Here is a 19,279-nt window from a genome sequence, read left to right as displayed (position 1 = left end):
ATCAATCCTGTTGCTGATCCCAAGAAGGGATCATTTTTGGATCACTTGTAGAAAGCTATTTTTCTTCCTATGCCTCAGTGTGCAGATAAACCCCAACAGGCGATGCCACCACCACCTGTTCTGGGACACTATATGTGTTTAAACAAGCTGTTCGTTACCCCCGGGGCCTATTGTTTACCCATCACCATCCAGCACATTTTGGTAAAACTTTGACATTAGCGTTGTCATAAGAAAGCTCAAAAGTACTTAGAGACACTGCTGGGTGACCTAAGGGCTATGTTCACACATAGTCAAAATGACGACCGTCTTTGTAGGGTGGCTGACATTTAATCACAAAAAGCTATTATTTTGTAACAATGGCCGTTATTCCTATAATAAAGTCTCTTGTTATAAAATAACGGACGTTATTTGTCATTAAATGACAGCTGTCCAATAGAAACAGACCCTATTTGAAGGTGTGTGAACAGTATTAAAGGGATATTGGTGAAGTTTCAGTTTGAACCAAACTAGTTCGGAGTAAACTTTGATAAGTTTGCTTATATCTCATAGGAAAGATGTCCGGTACATTTGGATTATGATTGTAAGTGAAAATAAATCGATGGCTCAATCAGAGGTGAGTGTTACCCAGCCTGTTCCTTCAAACATCTTCATCTCTAGAGGCTCTCCATGTAGTTTTCCATCCATTAGAACCAATGAATGACAACTGGCCATCGCTCCAACCAGAGGACTCCAGGGTAAAGGCCAGCCGGGTAGGATGAGCACGGCCTCCTGAAAGCTAATAGACGAAGAGGAATGAGGAATCCAGAGAGGGGAAAAAGCGGTTGTTTATTAGAGATGAGACAGTATACCCCTTCAAGCTCACTATTTTTTTTTTTATTGACAAATTTTTATTTTGCAAAAATAAATAAATAAATTTCTAAATAAATAATTTCTATCATCCTTGCATGTTTGGCAGCTTTACTGACATAATGTTGGCATAAAATGTAGACATAGAATGTAGGCTTAGGATGTGGGCATAGAATGTAGGCTTAGGATGTAGGCATAGAATGTAGGCTTAGGATGTAGGCATAGAATGTAGGCTTAGGATGTAGGCATAGAATGTAGGCTTAGGATGTAGGCATAGAATGTAGGCTTAGGATGTAGGCATAGAATGTAGGCTTAGGATGTGGACATAGAATGTAGGCTTAGGATGTAGGCATAGAATGTAGGCTTAGGATGTAGACATAGAATGTAGGCTTAGGATGTGGGCATAGAATGTAGGCTTAGGATATAGACATAGAATGTAGGCTTAGGATGTAGGCATAGAGTGTAGGCTTAGGATATAGACATAGAATGTAGGCTTAGGATGTAGGCATAGAGTGTAGGCTTAGGATGTGGATATAGAATGTAGGCTTAGGATGTGGACATAGAATGTAGGCTTAGGATATAGACATAGAATGTAGGCTTAGGATGTGGGCATAGAATGTAGGCTTAGGTTGTGGATATAGAATGTAGGCTTAGGATGTGGACATAGAATGTAGGCTTAGGATGTGGACATAGAATGTAGGCTTAGGATGTAGGCATAGAATGTAGGCTTAGGATGTAGACATAGAATGTAGGCTTAGGATGTGGGCATAGAATGTAGGCTTAGGATATAGACATAGAATGTAGGCTTAGGATGTAGGCATAGAGTGTAGGCTTAGGATATAGACATAGAATGTAGGCTTAGGATGTAGGCATAGAGTGTAGGCTTAGGATATAGACATAGAATGTAGGCTTAGGATGTAGGCATAGAGTGTAGGCTTAGGATATAGACATAGAATGTAGGCTTAGGATGTAGGCATAGAGTGTAGGCTTAGGATATAGACATAGAATCTAGGCTTAGGATGTGGGCATAGAATGTAGGCTTAGGTTGTGTATGTAGAATGTAGGCTTAGGATGTGGATATAGAATGTAGGCTTAGGATGTGGACATAGAATGTAGGCTTAGGATGTAGGCATAGAATGTAGGCTTAGGATGTAGACATAGAATGTAGGCTTAGGATGTGGGCATAGAATGTAGGCTTAGGATATAGACATAGAATGTAGGCTTAGGATGTAGGCATAGAGTGTAGGCTTAGGATATAGACATAGAATGTAGGCTTAGGATGTAGGCATAGAGTGTAGGCTTAGGATGTGGATATAGAATGTAGGCTTAGGATGTGGACATAGAATGTAGGCTTAGGATATAGACATAGAATGTAGGCTTAGGATGTGGGCATAGAATGTAGGCTTAGGTTGTGGATATAGAATGTAGGCTTAGGATGTGGACATAGAATGTAGGCTTAGGATGTGGACATAGAATGTAGGCTTAGGATGTGGACATAGAATGTAGGCTTAGGATGTAGGCATAGAATGTAGGCTTAGGATGTGGGCATAGAATGTAGGCTTAGGATATAGACATAAAATGTAGGCTTAGGATGTAGGCATAGAATGTAGGCTTAGGATGTGGACATAGAATGTAGGCTTAGGATGTGGACATAGAATGTAGGCTTAGGATGTAGACATAGAATGTAGGCTTAGGATGTAGGCATAGAGTGTAGGCTTAGGATGTGGACATAGAATGTAGGCTTAGGATGTGGGCATAGAATGTAGGCTTAGGATGTGGGCATAGAATGTAGGCTTAGGATGTGGACATAGAATGTAGGCTTAGGATGTGGACATAGAATGTAGGCTTAGGATGTGGACATAGAATGTAGGCTTAGGATGTAGACATAGAATGTAGGCTTAGAATGTAGACATAGAATGTAGGCTTAGGATGTGGGCATAGAATGTAGGCTTAGGATGTAGGCATAGAATGTAGGCTTAGGATATGGACATAGAATGTATGCTTAGGATGTGGATATAGAATGTAGGCTTAGGATATGGACATAGAATGTAGGCTTAGGATGTGGGCATAGAATGTAGGCTTAGGATGTGGGCATAGAATGTAGGCTTAGGATGTGGGCATAGAATGTAGGCTTAGGATGTGGACATAGAATGTAGGCTTAGGATATGGACATAGAATGTAGGCTTAGGATGTGGACATAGAATGTAGGCTTAGAATGTAGACATAGAATGTAGGCTTAGGATGTGGACATAGAATGTAGGCTTAGGATGTGGACATAGAATGTAGGCTTAGGATGTGGGCATAGAGTGTAGGCTTAGGATGTGGACATAGAATGTAGGCTTAGGATGTGGATATAGAATGTAGGCTTAGGATGTGGACATAGAATGTAGGCTTAGGATGTGGGCATAGAATGTAGGCTTAGGATGTGGGCATAGAATGTAGGCTTAGGATATGGACATAGAATGTAGGCTTAGGATGTGGGCATAGAATGTAGGCTTAGGATGTGGGCATAGAATGTAGGCTTAGGATGTGGGCATAGAATGTAGGCTTAGGATGTAGACATTAGACTAATTAGACCGATTCCTGCTCATGGTTCCCACTCTCTCATATAGACTACTGACTGTGACCCTCTTTTTTTTTTAGACTCCTGCTCTGCACCCCAACTTGACTCTCTGACCCTCTCTACCTTTACCAATGCCTCCTCACAGACTCTTCATTACCCCATCCTCCTTCTCATACTTCCTTAAGCTCCTAGTTGCTGATTGGCTCTGCTGAGCTTTAGCTGTTGCTCAAGAACTTTAATGACCCCATCAAAGCTTCTAGCTGCTTATAAGTCTGTTCAGTTTTTGTCCATGATTTGTGCAAAATAGAAGAGAAATACTTGATTCGCTGGTTGGTAGATAAAGAGTGGCCCACAGAGGGCACAGGCCCATCTGGCATTTACCAGAACTGCCAGATTTCCAGTCCGGCCCTGAAGATTGGTTACTTGTATGGTAATTATTGTGGTAATTTTTACTCTTCCTTGTCTGATCTATCACATCTTTTTGCTATTACAGTAGATTACATGGACCCTGTCACCTACTGTACAGATCCCGCAGCTTCATCTTACTGGGAAGTTTTAAAACTTGTTTTAATTCTATCGCTACTAAAACATTCTATAATGTACAATAATTACAGGATATCTGGGCAGAGTAGGGCACTTATTACTGCTTTATAATTAATTATATGTAGATCTCTGTAACGTCTGATTTTTGTCTATGTATGTACCCCCAGAATTGTAAAGTGCTGCGGAATCTGTTGGGGCTATTTAAATAAAAAATTATTATTATTATTATTATTATTATTATTATTATTATTATTATTTATAGAACATTTTTTACTGGATGAAGAAAGGTCACAGCATTCACTTATGTGTTCTGTATGAATGACACAATGCTAATTGTACAGCACATCAATCGTCTTGACATCTGGTTATTCTTCATTTTCATTTCCAGCCTACACCCCCAAGACTGAGGAACCCAGACCGGGGTATATTCTGTAAAAGAATTCTATCACCTTTATTCAGCTGTTTGTCTGGATATCCCGCGGTGTGACCGCCAGGCAAACATTACAGGACATTTAACTAAAGTGGCTGCAAATAGTAAAGTGCACAACAAAACAACTACTCAGCTACAAGAAAAACCTGCTCTTTCCCATCCTCCCAGGCCCACATCTGCCCCCGGCCGTCACCAGAAATCCTCTCCCCTCACGCTAAACAAGGTAAATACATCTACATGTAATGGCTACTGGCAAGACAGCAGCGCTGGTATTCTCCTCGCTAGGTTAGTCTTGGACCCCCCCCCCCCCCCCCCATGGGATTCTATGGCCTCTTACTATTCTACTTTGTATAACTTAGCCAAGAATTCTTCTATTCCATTTAGCGGTACTGTCACAGCCGATCTCTGATCTAATGAAAAAACCCTAACCCAATATTTTAGAGACTCCCCCAACATTGAGGTAAGTTACATCGCTGAGGTCGGCTAATTCTCAGACAAAACCAACCCCATTTATCATCCAAATTTCCAGATACCAAAATTTATTTTGTGAAAGCAAATTTGTCACGGAAAAAGGTTTCGTCATGTCACAGGTGTTCATCAGTCGTCAGAACGCCAACACCCGGCCCCACTCACCTTTGATTTTATAGTGACACCCTATGGTGTCCAGAATAGGAGTTTTCTTCACAATATCCTGGTCTGTCATATACTGAGATCCCTTCCAAGAAACTATATTAACCCCTGGTTGAATCATATGTTAATGACTCCTCAAAGTTCAATAAGGGTCCGACTACACGGCCAATCATAAGCTGTAAACAAGTACTGATCTGCTAGATTGTCACTCGTTTACTGAGCAATTAGACGTTAGTGATGTCTGTGCTGCCCTTGCCTTTATAATAAAGTAATGACTCACTAAGTCCCTGTCTGGCTGTATCTGCAACACTGTAGCTTCTTTGTAATGCTGGGAGGGTTATTCTGAGGTCCAGTTGCTGATGAACTCACTGTGATTCTCCCTCCCAGCATTACAAAAAAGCTACAATGTTGCAGATACAGCCTGTCAGGGACTTGTTTACATCAGCTGTCTCAGAAGGGAGGGGGAGACAGAGAGAAAAGCTCACACACAGATTTTTGTGTTTTCAGTAGAAAGAAGCAGCTAAGAACTGGGGGAAGGAGACTAAATAGATATTAACAAGTATGGAAGGAATTGTTAGTCTTACCATGGACAGCAACAGATCAAAAGTTATGTTTGAGTGGAATACTCCTTTTAGGGTCTGTTCACACATACAGACTGGCTGCGTATTTATCGTTGCGAGTTTCTCGCACATAAATCCACAGCAATACTGATTGCTATCAAGTCAATGTATTTGTATTCTCGCTGCATGTTTGGTGCGATTTTTACATGCGAGTTTTGATTTTCACAGGCGAGTTCAACACCGCAAAAAATGCCGCTACTTTCGTGCAAGTTTGATGCGAGTTCTGTGCAAGTTTTATGCAGCGAGTCTGTACGTGTGAACAGACCCTAATAAATATTCTAGATTAACCATTTAATTGGTCTCCATCTATGTCCCTTGGTATAGAGACCCTCCTGACCCCCAGGAAGCCCATATTCTTATCACAGAACCCACATAGATTATGGAAAAGTGAAAATCTACTTAATTTGAAAAAACCCTCAACCAACTAGTTCTGAAACCACTCGTCCCCATTTATGTACCCCCCAATCTTGTTGGTGTTCTCCCCTTCTGACCGGCTTATACCTGGTAGCCCGTGGGGGAAGCTCTTTTCTTAGCTCTTTTTGTGGCTACTTAGTGATCAGCCATTCTTACTTATTTCACCTATTATTTTACAGTGTAACTTTTGCTTTTACCCTAATAATAAGGTTTTGTAAATTATTATTTTCCTGTAAACGCAATAAAAACACTTGAAATAAAATATTAATTCTATAAGTAAACAATAGGATATTTAATACTATAGTAAATTTAGGAAACGTTTTATATCATCCGCAGAATATTTACCAGACGTAGTTAGGATGAACCTACCTGTTCCCTTTGGAAGGAACGATGCCCCACAAATCGAGGCCGTCTTCTGTTAATGTTCCCGTCTGGATAGAAAAACACAACAACAACCTATTCTTCTCATTAACCATTTCTTATAAATCACATTATTCATCAAGAGATTCAGATGCTAAGAGTTTGATGCCGAATATTAGTTTCATCTTTTCACCATCTCCCATAAGGCTGTGTTCACACTTCTGTCATAGGTGGGTCAATTTTTTTTTCTTTTTTTTTGTGTACACAAACACGAGGCTGGCCACATTTCTGTGTATATAAAAAGTGACCATTTAAAAACGGACGGCAAAAACGCAATGTGAACCCAGGCTTACAAAACGCTTCTTGATTCTAGCCCAAGTACTAAGGGTCCCACGTGGGAAATCCCCATATAAAAGCTCAATCTTCCTAAATTTGGTGTATTAGGTCTTGTGGTCCTCTATATATATATATTTTATTTATTTTTTTAATATAAATATTCAGGCCACACGGGCTATAATTAAAGCAAATAATTTCTGTGATCTAAATTAAGTTAAAAACTGAAATAACATTGGGTTTACGATATTACGATATTACAATATAACGATATTACGATAGAATACTAGTAGCAATAGATGTAGAAAAAAGATGAACCGCGCACCTTGTCAAAACAGAAGAGGTTGAGCTGTCCGCACACAATGATCCGCTGAGGACTGAAGCAAAAGATCCCCTGCTTCTTCAGACGGGTTTGTGAGTAGAGGGTGCAGACGGTCAACGCTGGCGGCAGAGAGACCGGAACGGCCGTTGTGCCCATGATGAGAGCCATGATGACCAGATCTCCTGCTGTAGCCTATAACATGTATGTAACAAAAAGGAACCAAGATGGCAAAAACTAAGAAAACTACTATATTATCCAGTATTAAAGGTGAAGGTTACTGTGCTAATATCTGGAGAGAAAACTGCAAATAGGACTCGTGATATCGACTACAAAAGCTGCGGACTAGTTAAATATACAATCATTTATACAATTTTCTTGCCCTTTTTAGGCCAGGTTCACATAACATACATTTTCAATTAAAACAACAGCCTTTTTTTCATAGTGAAATATGTAGCATTGAAGTCAATGCAAACAACGGCCGCTCTTCACGCAATGTATTGGACAACGGCTGGGGTTTGATACGGCCGCTGAAATAATTGACATGTCATTTATTTCCAGCCATTGTCTAGTAACCCAGTATGGGCCCCTAAACCTTTATTGCACCTGAGTAAGGTAACTCCCTCGGGTTTACACAAGTGGGGTGAAGTATCCACGGCAGTTAGTGTTTTTCCCACTAGGTGTCACTAGAGTGTCTGTTGTTCACTGTGCACAGCTGAAGGAGACTAAGGGTTAACTGTTTGTCACATGTTGTTCTTCACCCACTCACAGGTGCAGGTGCTTTCCCTCCTTTCTTCACCCTAGCTTCTGCTCTCTTTCTCTCTACACACAGTCCCCACCAATCACAAGAGAAACAGATCACTGAACTCAGGGAGACCAGCCAAACGACAACACTGCTAGTTACCTGGCCTTGGTTTATCCCTTGTCATTACATTGACTTATAGGGCCACTTAATATGGTGGTTTTGGTGGTTTCCTAACAGGAGCCACCCCTTGGCTGGGTCCTTCCCGGAGGGATATCTGACTAGTCCTGTGTTTTGAGACTCTTCAATGAGGCTCCATGGGCTCTTCTTTTGCCCACCAATCACAGGCAGGGTTAGACGGACCCCTGTAGGAAGGACTTAGTTCCTGGTGGGAGGAGTTAGTTAATAGTTTGTATCAGTGTGACAGGGAGCACGACAGACAGGTCTCTGCTGAATTTAAGCCAGGCCTGTTTTTGGCCAGGTCCTCTGACAGAGACACAAGCAAGCAAGTCACAGATCTTCCTTATGAGTATCACAACTAAGTGCTAAGGGGGGAGAAGCCACACAGGGATCACCTTGTTCATGCCAGAAACCTCTCTAAACATGCAGGGCAGTTACCTCAGTAGTCATAGGAACTGAACCCAGTGGAACAAAGGTACGGAAAGTCTATGTATTCCACTGCGCAGTGCACGGCAACTGGGAAGTCTCAGGAGTCTGCTTAGCCCAGATAACAAGGCCTGGGTCTCATACTACCCACCTAGGACAGGTAGCCTGCAACTGTGAGTATGAGTGTTCTCTGTATATATCTCTTCTACACACCTACAACTGTTCCAGGCAGAGTACACTTGTACATTGGGCAAGGGCCCTCAGGCACCCCCTCCACTCTACTCTCTTTACTACCAAGCTCTTCTCTTAACAGGTACCTAAGTAACACAAAAGATTGTGCTTTTGTATTGCACTGAACTATATTCCTACCAACATATTTTCTTGTATTCTTGTATTGCATAAGTTCTTCCAAGTAAACCATTCTATTTTTATTCTAAGCATTGTACGCTGGCCTATCCTTACACACCTACACATCAAAAATTATCTTATTGTACCTACAGGTAAAAACACTGATATACATTGAAAACTAAATAGTTGTCTCCCTTCCCTTTGACCTAAGTAAGATTCCCAATAGGCTAAATGGATGAATTGACGCTGAACGGTGAAGAAGCTACAATACCGACCAACAATGCAGGAGGAATATGTAGCTGGTTATTTCATCAGTTACAGAATGGGGTATTAGCGGCTTTAGATGTCATAGAAGGGATCATACTCACTCCACTCAGGGAAGAAATCACCACAGTATAAATGACTCCGAGCACCGAAAGCCCCATTAACCCCATGAGAACTTTCATCAGTTCTCTGTGGAGCTTAAAGTTCATGGGTTTTGGATAGAGAATAGAACGGACCAAATCTCCTTTTGCCGTGTTGAATCCTGAACATGAAACAAATGTTAGGAAAGTATTTCAGTCGCTGAAAATCTTTGTGGCTGAAAGCAAATGGACCGTCCGTTGTATCGCTTTGGGGTTTATACCTTAATGCATCTACCTAAACTGCGGCCCTCCAGCTGTCGCAAAACTACATTTCCCATCATGCCTGGACAGACAAATCCAAAGCTTTAGCTGTACAGGCATGATGGGAGTTTTCGCAACAGCTGGAGGGCCGCAGTTTGGAGACCCATGCCTTAATGGATCGGCGCCAGCACGGATCTCCTTTCTGTGATGTGGCTCCATTAGAAATAATGGAGCCGCGTCACTGAGGGGAGGGGGTTTTGTAACACTGGGGGCGGGCGGGTGGGAGTCAGGTAGGGAGGGAGGTAGGGAGGGAGGTAGGTAGTAAGGGAGGGAGGTAGGGAGGTAGGGAGGGAGGGAGGTGGGGAGGGACCGCCTCCAGTGCTTCAGACCGGGGCCAGTGATCAGGAATAGACCGGCGCTGTGTGCGGGAATCGGGCCGTGGTTCATAAACAGAGCAGCCCCACTGGCATCCCCGCACCGGCGCCGATCTATTGATTTTAAAAATCTTAAAGTGATTTACCTGCTGATACATTCACTTTAAGATGTCTATGTACAGTATGATGTATGAGAGCGATTAATGGGGGCGGAGTGCCCCCGCCATCTCACCTATCTGTAAGACCAGAGCTTGGACACAACCATCGGGAGGGGGTTTGGTCTTGATAACTTCGGTTCCACAGAACAGCACGTGTGTATGATAGTTCTCTCCGCTCTGCACTTTCCAGGGGATTCCGTTATCTACATTGGGTAAAGGAACCTTTGTCACAGGGACACTTTCTCCTGGAAGAAAAATCATACAAAACCATGAGAAAAAAAAGACATTTCTGGCCAAAAGATGTGAGAACAATGGCCACTTCTCCTTTCTTCTCAGCCCCTTTGCACTTAGCCGCTTATACATGGGTGGATTCAATCTTATCAGAGGCGTCCGGGCCCCCAGGATCCCAACATGGACGTCTCAGTAGGTTTCTTTTACATTTAGGTCTGAACGGACCCAACTCTCCTAACCCTTCTTCTCTCCTAACCCTTCTTCTCTCCTAACCCTTCTTCTCTCCTAACCCTTCTTCTCTCCTAACCCTTCTTCTGTCCTAACCCTTCTTCTCTCCCAACCCTTCTTCTCTCCTAACCCTTCTTCTCTCCTAACCCTTCTTCTCTCCTAACCCTTCTTCTCTCCTAACCCTTCTTCTCTCCTAACCCTTCTTCTCTCCTAACCCTTCTTCTCTCCTAACCCTTCTTCTCTCCTAACCCTTTTTCTCTTCTCTGTCTTTGTTCTTTCATCACCTGCAGATGGATGTGACTAGTTACGACCGGTCATTTCTTGGTTTTTGTTTCCGGTTTAGCCAGAAAAGTCTATGACCCACCATCTGATGCTTATTGGTTGTGGCGGGGAATACTGCACGGTTAATGGATCCCACCTTCTCCGTAAGGCTGGACCCTACGGTTACTCTCCAGGCTTCCTCTTACGCACAACGTTAGCCGAGCTCCTGGGCTTTTATATACTTTCGTATACTGTTATTGCCATTCAATGGGGTAACGCTAATAAAATCTTTTTGAATTTGAAAAAAGAAAAAGTAATTGTGTCAGTCATGGTCAGGCTGCCGCTCCGAGCTGTGAGGATTCTCTTCACATCAGTCACACGGACATAACAGACCTAACAATCTATGCAATCTATGTGTGACCAGTGACCCTCCAGGGGGTACGCTGACCGTCACCTTTTGCACATAGTGTATCCTGTACTACCTGCCCCTCACCTGTATAACACAAGTGATGGCGGACAGACGAGCCCTCCGGGGGGAGGGGGAGGGGGGGGGGGAATCACAGAAAAACCAGAACAAGAGAAGCTACAACTACAGGTGTCACTGAGGTCAGAGGGCACCATGAGGAAGAGGAGGAGGGAGAAGTGGTAGGAGGTGATGCAGGAAGATCAGTGAGGGTCTCTAACAGTCTATGCTTGGATGAGGTGTGGGACGTGTGAGAAGGGGGGTCCTAAGCAGTAGTCTATGAGGAGGTGACATGCAGACAGGTGGGTGACAAACAATAGGCAGTGCCTGAGCAACAATGCAACTAAAAGGGAACTATGCGAGGCTGCCCCTGCGACAAAGAAGAGTCATGAGCGGCGGACTATGTGAGAGGAGAGGCCAGAAGCAAAGGTCTATGTCAGAGAGACAAAACTACATGTAAAATGGAGGCTATAAGTGGGCGTCTATGTGAGAAAGGGACCAACGAGCGGGTAAAAAATTACATCAAGGTCACTATGGCTGAGGCCCTACCGTCATTTACTCATATACAGGGCTGCTGAATGATATGTATGTATGTATGTATGTATACAGGGCTGCAGAATGATATGTATGTATGTATGTATGTATACAGGGCTGCTGAATGATATGTATGTATGTATGTATGTATACAGGGTTGCAGAATGATATGTATGTATGTATGTATACAGGGCTGCTGAATGATATGTATGTATGTATGTATACAGGGCTGCTGAATGATATGTATGTATGTATGTATACAGGGCTGCTGAATGATATGTATGTATGTATGTATGTATGTATACAGGGGTTCAGAATGATATGTATGTATACAGGGCTGCTGAATGATATGTATGTATGTATGTATGTATGTATGTATACAGGGCTGCAGAATGATATGTATGTATGTATGTATGTATGTATGTATGTATACAGGGCTGCAGAATGATATGTATGTATGTATGTATACAGGGCTGCTGAATGATATGTATGTATGTATGTATGTATGTATACAGGGGTTCAGAATGATATGTATGTATACAGGGCTGCTGAATGATATGTATGTATGTATGTATGTATGTATGTATACAGGGCTGCAGAATGATATGTATGTATGTATGTATACAGGGCTGCTGAATGATATGTATGTATGTATGTATGTATACAGGGCTGCTGAATGATATGTATGTATGTATACAGGGCTGCTGAATGATATGTATGTATGTATGTATGTATACAGGGCTGCTGAATGATATGTATGTATGTATGTATGTATACAGGGCTGCTGAATGATATGTATGTATGTATGTATGTATACAGGGCTGCTGAATGATATGTATGTATGTATGTATACAGGGCTGCAGAATGATATGTATGTATGTATGTATGTATACAGGGCTGCAGAATGATATGTATGTATGTATGTATACAGGGCTGCTGAATGATATGTATGTATGTATGTATACAGGGATGCTGAATGATATGTATGTATGTATGTATGTATACAGGGCTGCAGAATGATATGTATGTATGTATGTATACAGGGCTGCTGAATGATATGTATGTATGTATGTATACAGGGATGCTGAATGATATGTATGTATGCAAATCAGTTGATTTAAAGGAAAAAGATTTGCGCCGCAGTTCCCTATTGAGCTGAGTACACCAGAGAGGGACGTATATGTGCTCATTATTATATTTAGGGAATTGAAGACTGACAGTGCAGGAACCATGTAACATTACCCATACCGGCATGTATAATATCTATGACATATAGTTCTATCTCACTGTACCTGTTAGCATGCTCTCATTTATAACACATCCCCCCGATATCAGTAAGGCGTCACAGGGAAGGTAAAGCCTCTTCTCAGATATAAGTATCACGTCTCCTGGCACCAGATATTTGGATTCAACCTCTTTAACCACTGAAAAGAAGAACGGTATTATTACGTTATCATGTATTACGGTATCATGTATTACAGTATCATGTATTACGGTATCATGTATTACGTTATTATGTATTACGGTATCATGTATTACGGTATCATGTATTACGGTATCATGTATTACGGTATCATGTATTACAGTATCATGTATTACGTTATCATGTATTACGGTATCATGTATTACAGTATCATGTATTACGGTATCATGTATTACGGTATCATGTATTACGTTATCATGTATTACGGTATCATGTATTACAGTATCATGTATTACGGTATCATGTATTGCGGTATCATGTATTACGGTATCATGTATTACGTTATTATGTATTACGTTATCATGTATTACGGTATCATGTATTACGGTATCATGTATTACAGTATCATGTATTACGGTATCATGTATTACGGTATCATGTATTACGGTATCATGTATTACAGTATCATGTATTACGTTATCATGTATTACGGCATCATGTATTACGGTATCATGTATTACGTTATCATGTATTACAGTATCATGTATTACAGTATCATGTATTACGGTATCATGTATTACGGTATCATGTATTACGCTATCATGTATTACGCTATCATGTATTACGGTATCATGTATTACGGTATCATGTATTACGGCATCATGTATTACGGTATCATGTATTACGGCATCATGTATTACGGCATCATGTATTACGGTATCATGTATTACGGTATATCATTCACACTGGAGATCGACCGTAACAACTGAAAGCCGATTCACCAAATACATCAGGGATGGGATGATGGGAATTGTAGTTTTCCAACAGCCGGAGGGCATCAAAGCCAAACACAGGCAACACAGTCTACACCTGCTGCCCCTGATGAATGTTGTTGACAGGAAATGTGTTGAGCATGAGAGCACATAGCCTGGGGGGATGAGAACCATGCTGTGCAACAACACTAGGCGGTAACCTTTATGCTTTAAAGAGGCAGTTCACCAATATTTTTATTTTCTTTCAAATCAACTGGTGCCATAAAGGGCCAGAGATTTGCGATTTACTTCTATTAAAAAATCTCCAGTCTTCCAGTACTTATCAGCAACTGTATGTCCTGCAGGAACACCCCTGCTATTGTCTCTCACCAGTGTTATAATCGGTGATTGTTTCTACAATAAATAACCATATGACCATTGAACTGCAGATAGTCAGTGCCGCCTCAGCAGCAAATCCCCATAGAAAACCTCTCCTGCTCTTCAGACAGCAAAGAATACACCACTTCCTGCAGGACATACAGCAGCTGATAAGTACTGGAAGACTGGAGATTTTTAAATAGAAGTAAATTACATATCTGTATAGGATTTTCAAGTACCCCGTAACATATGCGCCTCTTAAAAAAAATGGTGCAAAAAAATGTTCAGATAGGCGCAGCGCCCCTCCAGTGCAGACCACACATTACAAATTATACCTTCAAGCGGTGCCAATGTGAACATGTGCCATTTTAATAGGTGAGACGGTGCAGCAATTTGGGTAAATTTGTTGTGGGAAGAAAGTGCTCAAAAAGCAAAAGACAATAATATAAACCACCAGCTGCAGCATACTGGATGTTACAAGTAGGAGCAGTTTATTGAGGACCATCATTTTTATGAAATCATACATCTTTAGGGGTTGTCCAGGAAAAAAATGATATATCCCCCGGGGGGGGGGGGGGTGTATATATATATATATATATATATATATATATATATATATATCCCTCACATCAGCCATGCGGATGCTACCAGAGCCTTGGATCCACTACTTCCTAGTTCTTGGTGACGCATCATCCCATGACAATTGCCTGCTTAGCCAATCACTGACAAGGTGAAACATTCATTGCTGGACAGCTGCCTGCTCAGCCAATCACTGACCGAGGTGAAACACTCATTGCTGGACAGCTGCCTGCTCAGCCAATCACTGACCGAGGTGAAACACTGACTGCTGGACAACTGCCTGCTCAGCCAATCACTGACTGAAGTAAAACACTGACTGCTGGACAACTGCCTGCTCAGCCAATCACTGACAAGGTGAAACACTCATTGCTGGACAGCTGCCTGCTCAGCCAATCACTGCCCGAGGTGAAACACTGACTGCTGGACAACTGCCTGCTCAGCCAATCACTGACTGAGATGAAATACTCACTGCTAGACAACTGCCTGCTCAGCCAATCACTGACAAGGTAAAACACTCACTGCTGGACAGCTGCCTGCTCAGCCAATCACTGACAAGGTAAAACACTCACTGCTGGACAGCTGCCTGCTCAGCCAATCACTGACAAGGTAAAACACTCACTACTGGACAACTGCCTGCTCAGCCAATCACTGACCGAGGTGAAACACTGACTGCTGGACAACTGCCTGCTCAGCCAATCACTTACTGAGGTGAAACACTGACTGCTGGACAACTGCCTGCTCAGCCAATCACTGACCGAGGTGAAACACTGACTGCTGGACAGCTGCCTGCTCAGCCAATCACTGACTGGGGTGAAACACTCACTGCTAGAACAATAAACCTCAGGGAACCAGAAAGTTGTGGCATAAATGGTTAAGAAAATTCTATATATAATATTTCTACATATATAAAATTATAAAATAAATAAATATGTAAACAAAACAAGATAGATAGATTTATATGTTACCTCCATTGCGTTGAAGCACAGAAACGATCACATTGTTGTGGGATTCCACCAGGCGATTCAGTTTCACAGATTGCTAAAAATAATAATAAATAAAAAGATATTAAATCCAAGGTGGATCTAGAATTCTCATTTTTAGGTAAAATGTTATTACATAAGGAATGACTGTCCGAGCTCTCACCATTCTCAGCAGATACAGTGTGGCCAGAATAGATATAATAGTCATCAGTAATATGGCCACAGAATACTCGATATAACCGGTCGCCAGCCAGGTGCTTAGTGAATAAACCTCAAAGCAATAAACCGGGTTTAATATCTGCAGAAATAGAAGCAGAAAATGAGAGAAGAGACAGAGGTCGGCTGGGGAGGATGTCCTGATGGTCCATCTCATTCCCTCCATGCTGTAAGAGAAACCCCTCCGACCACCATTGCTCTTCTTCAAGGGGCAAATCATTTATTTTCATTTTCATTATTATTTATGGGGACAGATTTTTTTTATTCCTACATTTTCCATGTAAAGATATAAAGCAGCGCGGATCCCTGACGGAGACAGAAATGATGACGATGAGTGATGAGCGGAGACACCGAGGTTCAGGTGGACTTGGGAAAAAAGCTTCAGGACCGAGATTTATATCGATTACCCCCAAACACAGATATAACTGCCCCAGGAATATCATCAATTACCCAAGTACAGAAGATATAACTGCCCCAGGAATATAATCAATTACCCAAGTACAGAAGATCTAACTGCCCCAGGAATATAATCAATTACCCAGACACAGAAGATATAACTGCCCCAGGAATATAATCAATTACCCAGGTACAGAAGATATAACTGCCCCAGGAATATAATCAATTACCCAAGTACAGAAGATATAACTGCCCCAGGAATATAATCAATTACCCAAGTACAGAAGATATAACTGCCCCAGGAATATAATCAATTACCCAAACACAGATATAACTGCCCCAGGAATATCATCAATTACCCAAGTACAGAAGATATAACTGCCCCAGGAATATAATCAATTACCCAGACACAGAAGATCTAACTGCCCCAGGAATATAATCAATTACCCAGACACAGAAGATATAACTGCCCCAGGAATATAATCAATAAGGGCCCTTTTACACGGAAAGATTATCTGACAGATTATCTGCCAAAGATTTGAAGCCAAAGCCAGGAATGGACTATAAACAGAGAGCAGGTAATAAAGGAAAGCCTGAGATTTCTCCTCTTTTCAAATCCATTCCTGGTCTTGGCTTCAAATCTTTTGGCAGATAATCTTTCCGTGTAAAAGGGCCCTTACCCAGACACAGAAGATATAACTGCCCCAGGAATATAATCAATTACCCGGGCACAGATATAACTGCCCCAGGAATATAATCAATTACCCGGACACAGAAGATATAACTGCCCCAGGAATATAATCAATTACCCGGACACAGAAGATATAACTGCCCCAGGAATATAATCAATTACCCGGACACAGAAGATATAACTGCCCCAGGAATATAATCAATTACCCAAGTACAGAAGATATAACTGCCCCAGGAATATAATCGGGTACTCAAGCAGTTTTTTTTTTTTTTTTTTTTTTATTTTAACATGTACTGATTGCCTACCTGCCCCAGACTTGTATTATTTAGCCCGTCTGCAGCCACCCCCTTTGGTTTTTATTTGAACAGGCACCGATTTTTTTGACGACCATCATCATCATTTTGAAGCGACAACCATATTTAGCTCATAATGGCCGCAATTTGTATAACACAGACATATTCTGAAATGACGGCCATCCAAAAAGACGCCCTTCTAGCCCCAGTCTCTTCCTGACAACTACAATTCCCCATAGTGAAGATTTATGTGACACCAAGAAGCTACAATGTTTCATCTAACACAAAGGTACAGTATAGTAATATATATAGTACAGTATAGTAATATATGTATATAGTACAGTATAGTAATATAAAGTACAGTATAGTAATATATATAGTATAGTACAGTATAGTACAGTATAGTAATATATATAGTACAGTATAGTAATATATGTATATAGTACAGTATAGTAATATATATAGTATAGTACAGTATAGTAATATATATAGTATAGTACAGTATAGTAATATATATAGTATAGTATAGTAATATATATAGTACAGTACAGTATAGTAATATATGTATATAGTACAGTATAGTAATATATATAGTATAGTATAGTATAGTAATATATATAGTATAGTATAGTAATATATATAGTACAGTACAGTATAGTAATATATGTATATAGTACAGTATAGTAATATATATAGTATAGTATAGTAATATATATAGTACAGTACAGTATAGTAATATATGTATATAGTACAGTATAGTAATATATATAGTATAGTACAGTATAGTAATATATATAGTATAGTACAGTATAGTAATATATATAGTATAGTACAGTATAGTAATATATAGTATAGTACAGTATAGTAATATATGTATATAGTACAGTAATATATTACACACAGGAACATACATCTTACCTCCCTAAATAGCAGCTTCCAGATCGGGGTTATTTCTACTTCAATGGTATTTGCCCCGCACAGCGATTGTCTACAATTACAACATAACACAAGTGATCACGTTATCCAGACTTTATATACTCTAATAATAATAATAATAATATACTCTAATAATATGTCACTAGATACCAGATTGGTTTTGTATCCGTCACACATTAGTCACAGTGTAAGTCGACTCTCTAGGACTGAGCGTTAAAGGTGGTGACAGCCGCAGCAGCGCTCTCCTCTACCCAGCGCGGCCACGAACAGTCAGGTGGAAGCAGCAGCAGCACACACAGGGTTAACGTCACCCAGGAGAGTGCTGGACGTTGGTGACCACTGCCATACAATATCACTTATTCTGCTGCCAGACACGGTTTTAGGACAGGTACCCTGACATCTTCTGACAGGTGTTATACAGCGGCCAATCCCCCCTGCAGAGCGCGCTGACAGGCGCTGACAGGCAGAGAGCGGTGACTAGTCATAGCTCAGACACTGCCCAGGCGACTAGTCCACGGCTCTCCCCAGGCATCGCGCACCAGTGTAACCAATATAGTACATCAGTGACATTAGTACCTGGGATACACATTGTATATATGTATTATTCCTTAGTACATCAGTCAGATTAGTACCTGGGACACACATTGTATATATGTATTATTCCTTAGTACATCAGTCAGATTAGTACCTGGGACACACATTGTATATATGTATTATTCCTTAGTACATCAGTCAGATTAGTACCTGGCTTTTTGCTCCTCGCAGCTTAATCCCAGTCCGTACTCTCTATGTATATCGGAGCAGGAGAGATTCTCATCCAGAACCCTTAATATAGAAGTTACAGTAAATATAAATATTGTGTATTACAAGTTACTGATGCCGCGAGTTATACGTCTCCACACCGCTCACCCAATTTTCTGAAACACGCCGTCCGATGGATTCCACACGTAGCGCGTCTTCTGTACCCTGATGTATCGCACCTGCAAGTGTGTTCAAAATACTTTCTGCTGAGACACTAAATGTTTTA

The 19,279-nt window shown here is 41.2% G+C and overlaps 1 protein-coding gene across 3 annotated transcripts in view; it reads right to left on the bottom strand.

Annotated features, from left to right (window-relative positions):
- Positions 1–19,279, bottom strand: part of LOC138795389 (probable cation-transporting ATPase 13A4) — a 74,061-nt gene that overhangs the window by 42,492 nt on the left and 12,290 nt on the right. For all 3 annotated transcript variants that reach the window (XR_011363596.1, XM_069974388.1, XM_069974391.1), the window contains exons 5-15: positions 19,162–19,232; positions 18,997–19,077; positions 18,235–18,304; positions 15,884–16,018; positions 15,706–15,778; positions 12,901–13,032; positions 9,966–10,136; positions 9,123–9,280; positions 7,065–7,253; positions 6,416–6,477; positions 625–775 (exon numbers count right to left, since the gene is read on the bottom strand). Coding sequence is in view for 2 of the 3 variants with exons in the window: in XM_069974388.1 (XP_069830489.1) it covers positions 625–775; positions 6,416–6,477; positions 7,065–7,253; positions 9,123–9,280; positions 9,966–10,136; positions 12,901–13,032; positions 15,706–15,778; positions 15,884–16,018; positions 18,235–18,304; positions 18,997–19,077; positions 19,162–19,232 (1,293 nt within the window). In the remaining variant the exon portion in view is untranslated. The remainder of the gene's footprint in view (positions 1–624; positions 776–6,415; positions 6,478–7,064; positions 7,254–9,122; positions 9,281–9,965; positions 10,137–12,900; positions 13,033–15,705; positions 15,779–15,883; positions 16,019–18,234; positions 18,305–18,996; positions 19,078–19,161; positions 19,233–19,279) is intronic.

The sequence above is a fragment of the Dendropsophus ebraccatus genome, chromosome 6, assembly GCF_027789765.1.
Source record: "Dendropsophus ebraccatus isolate aDenEbr1 chromosome 6, aDenEbr1.pat, whole genome shotgun sequence".
In the NCBI taxonomy this organism is placed as follows: Eukaryota; Metazoa; Chordata; class Amphibia; order Anura; family Hylidae; genus Dendropsophus; species Dendropsophus ebraccatus.
The sequence above is the reverse complement of the archived record's forward strand: the minus strand, read 5'-3'. Positions and strand labels throughout refer to the sequence as shown.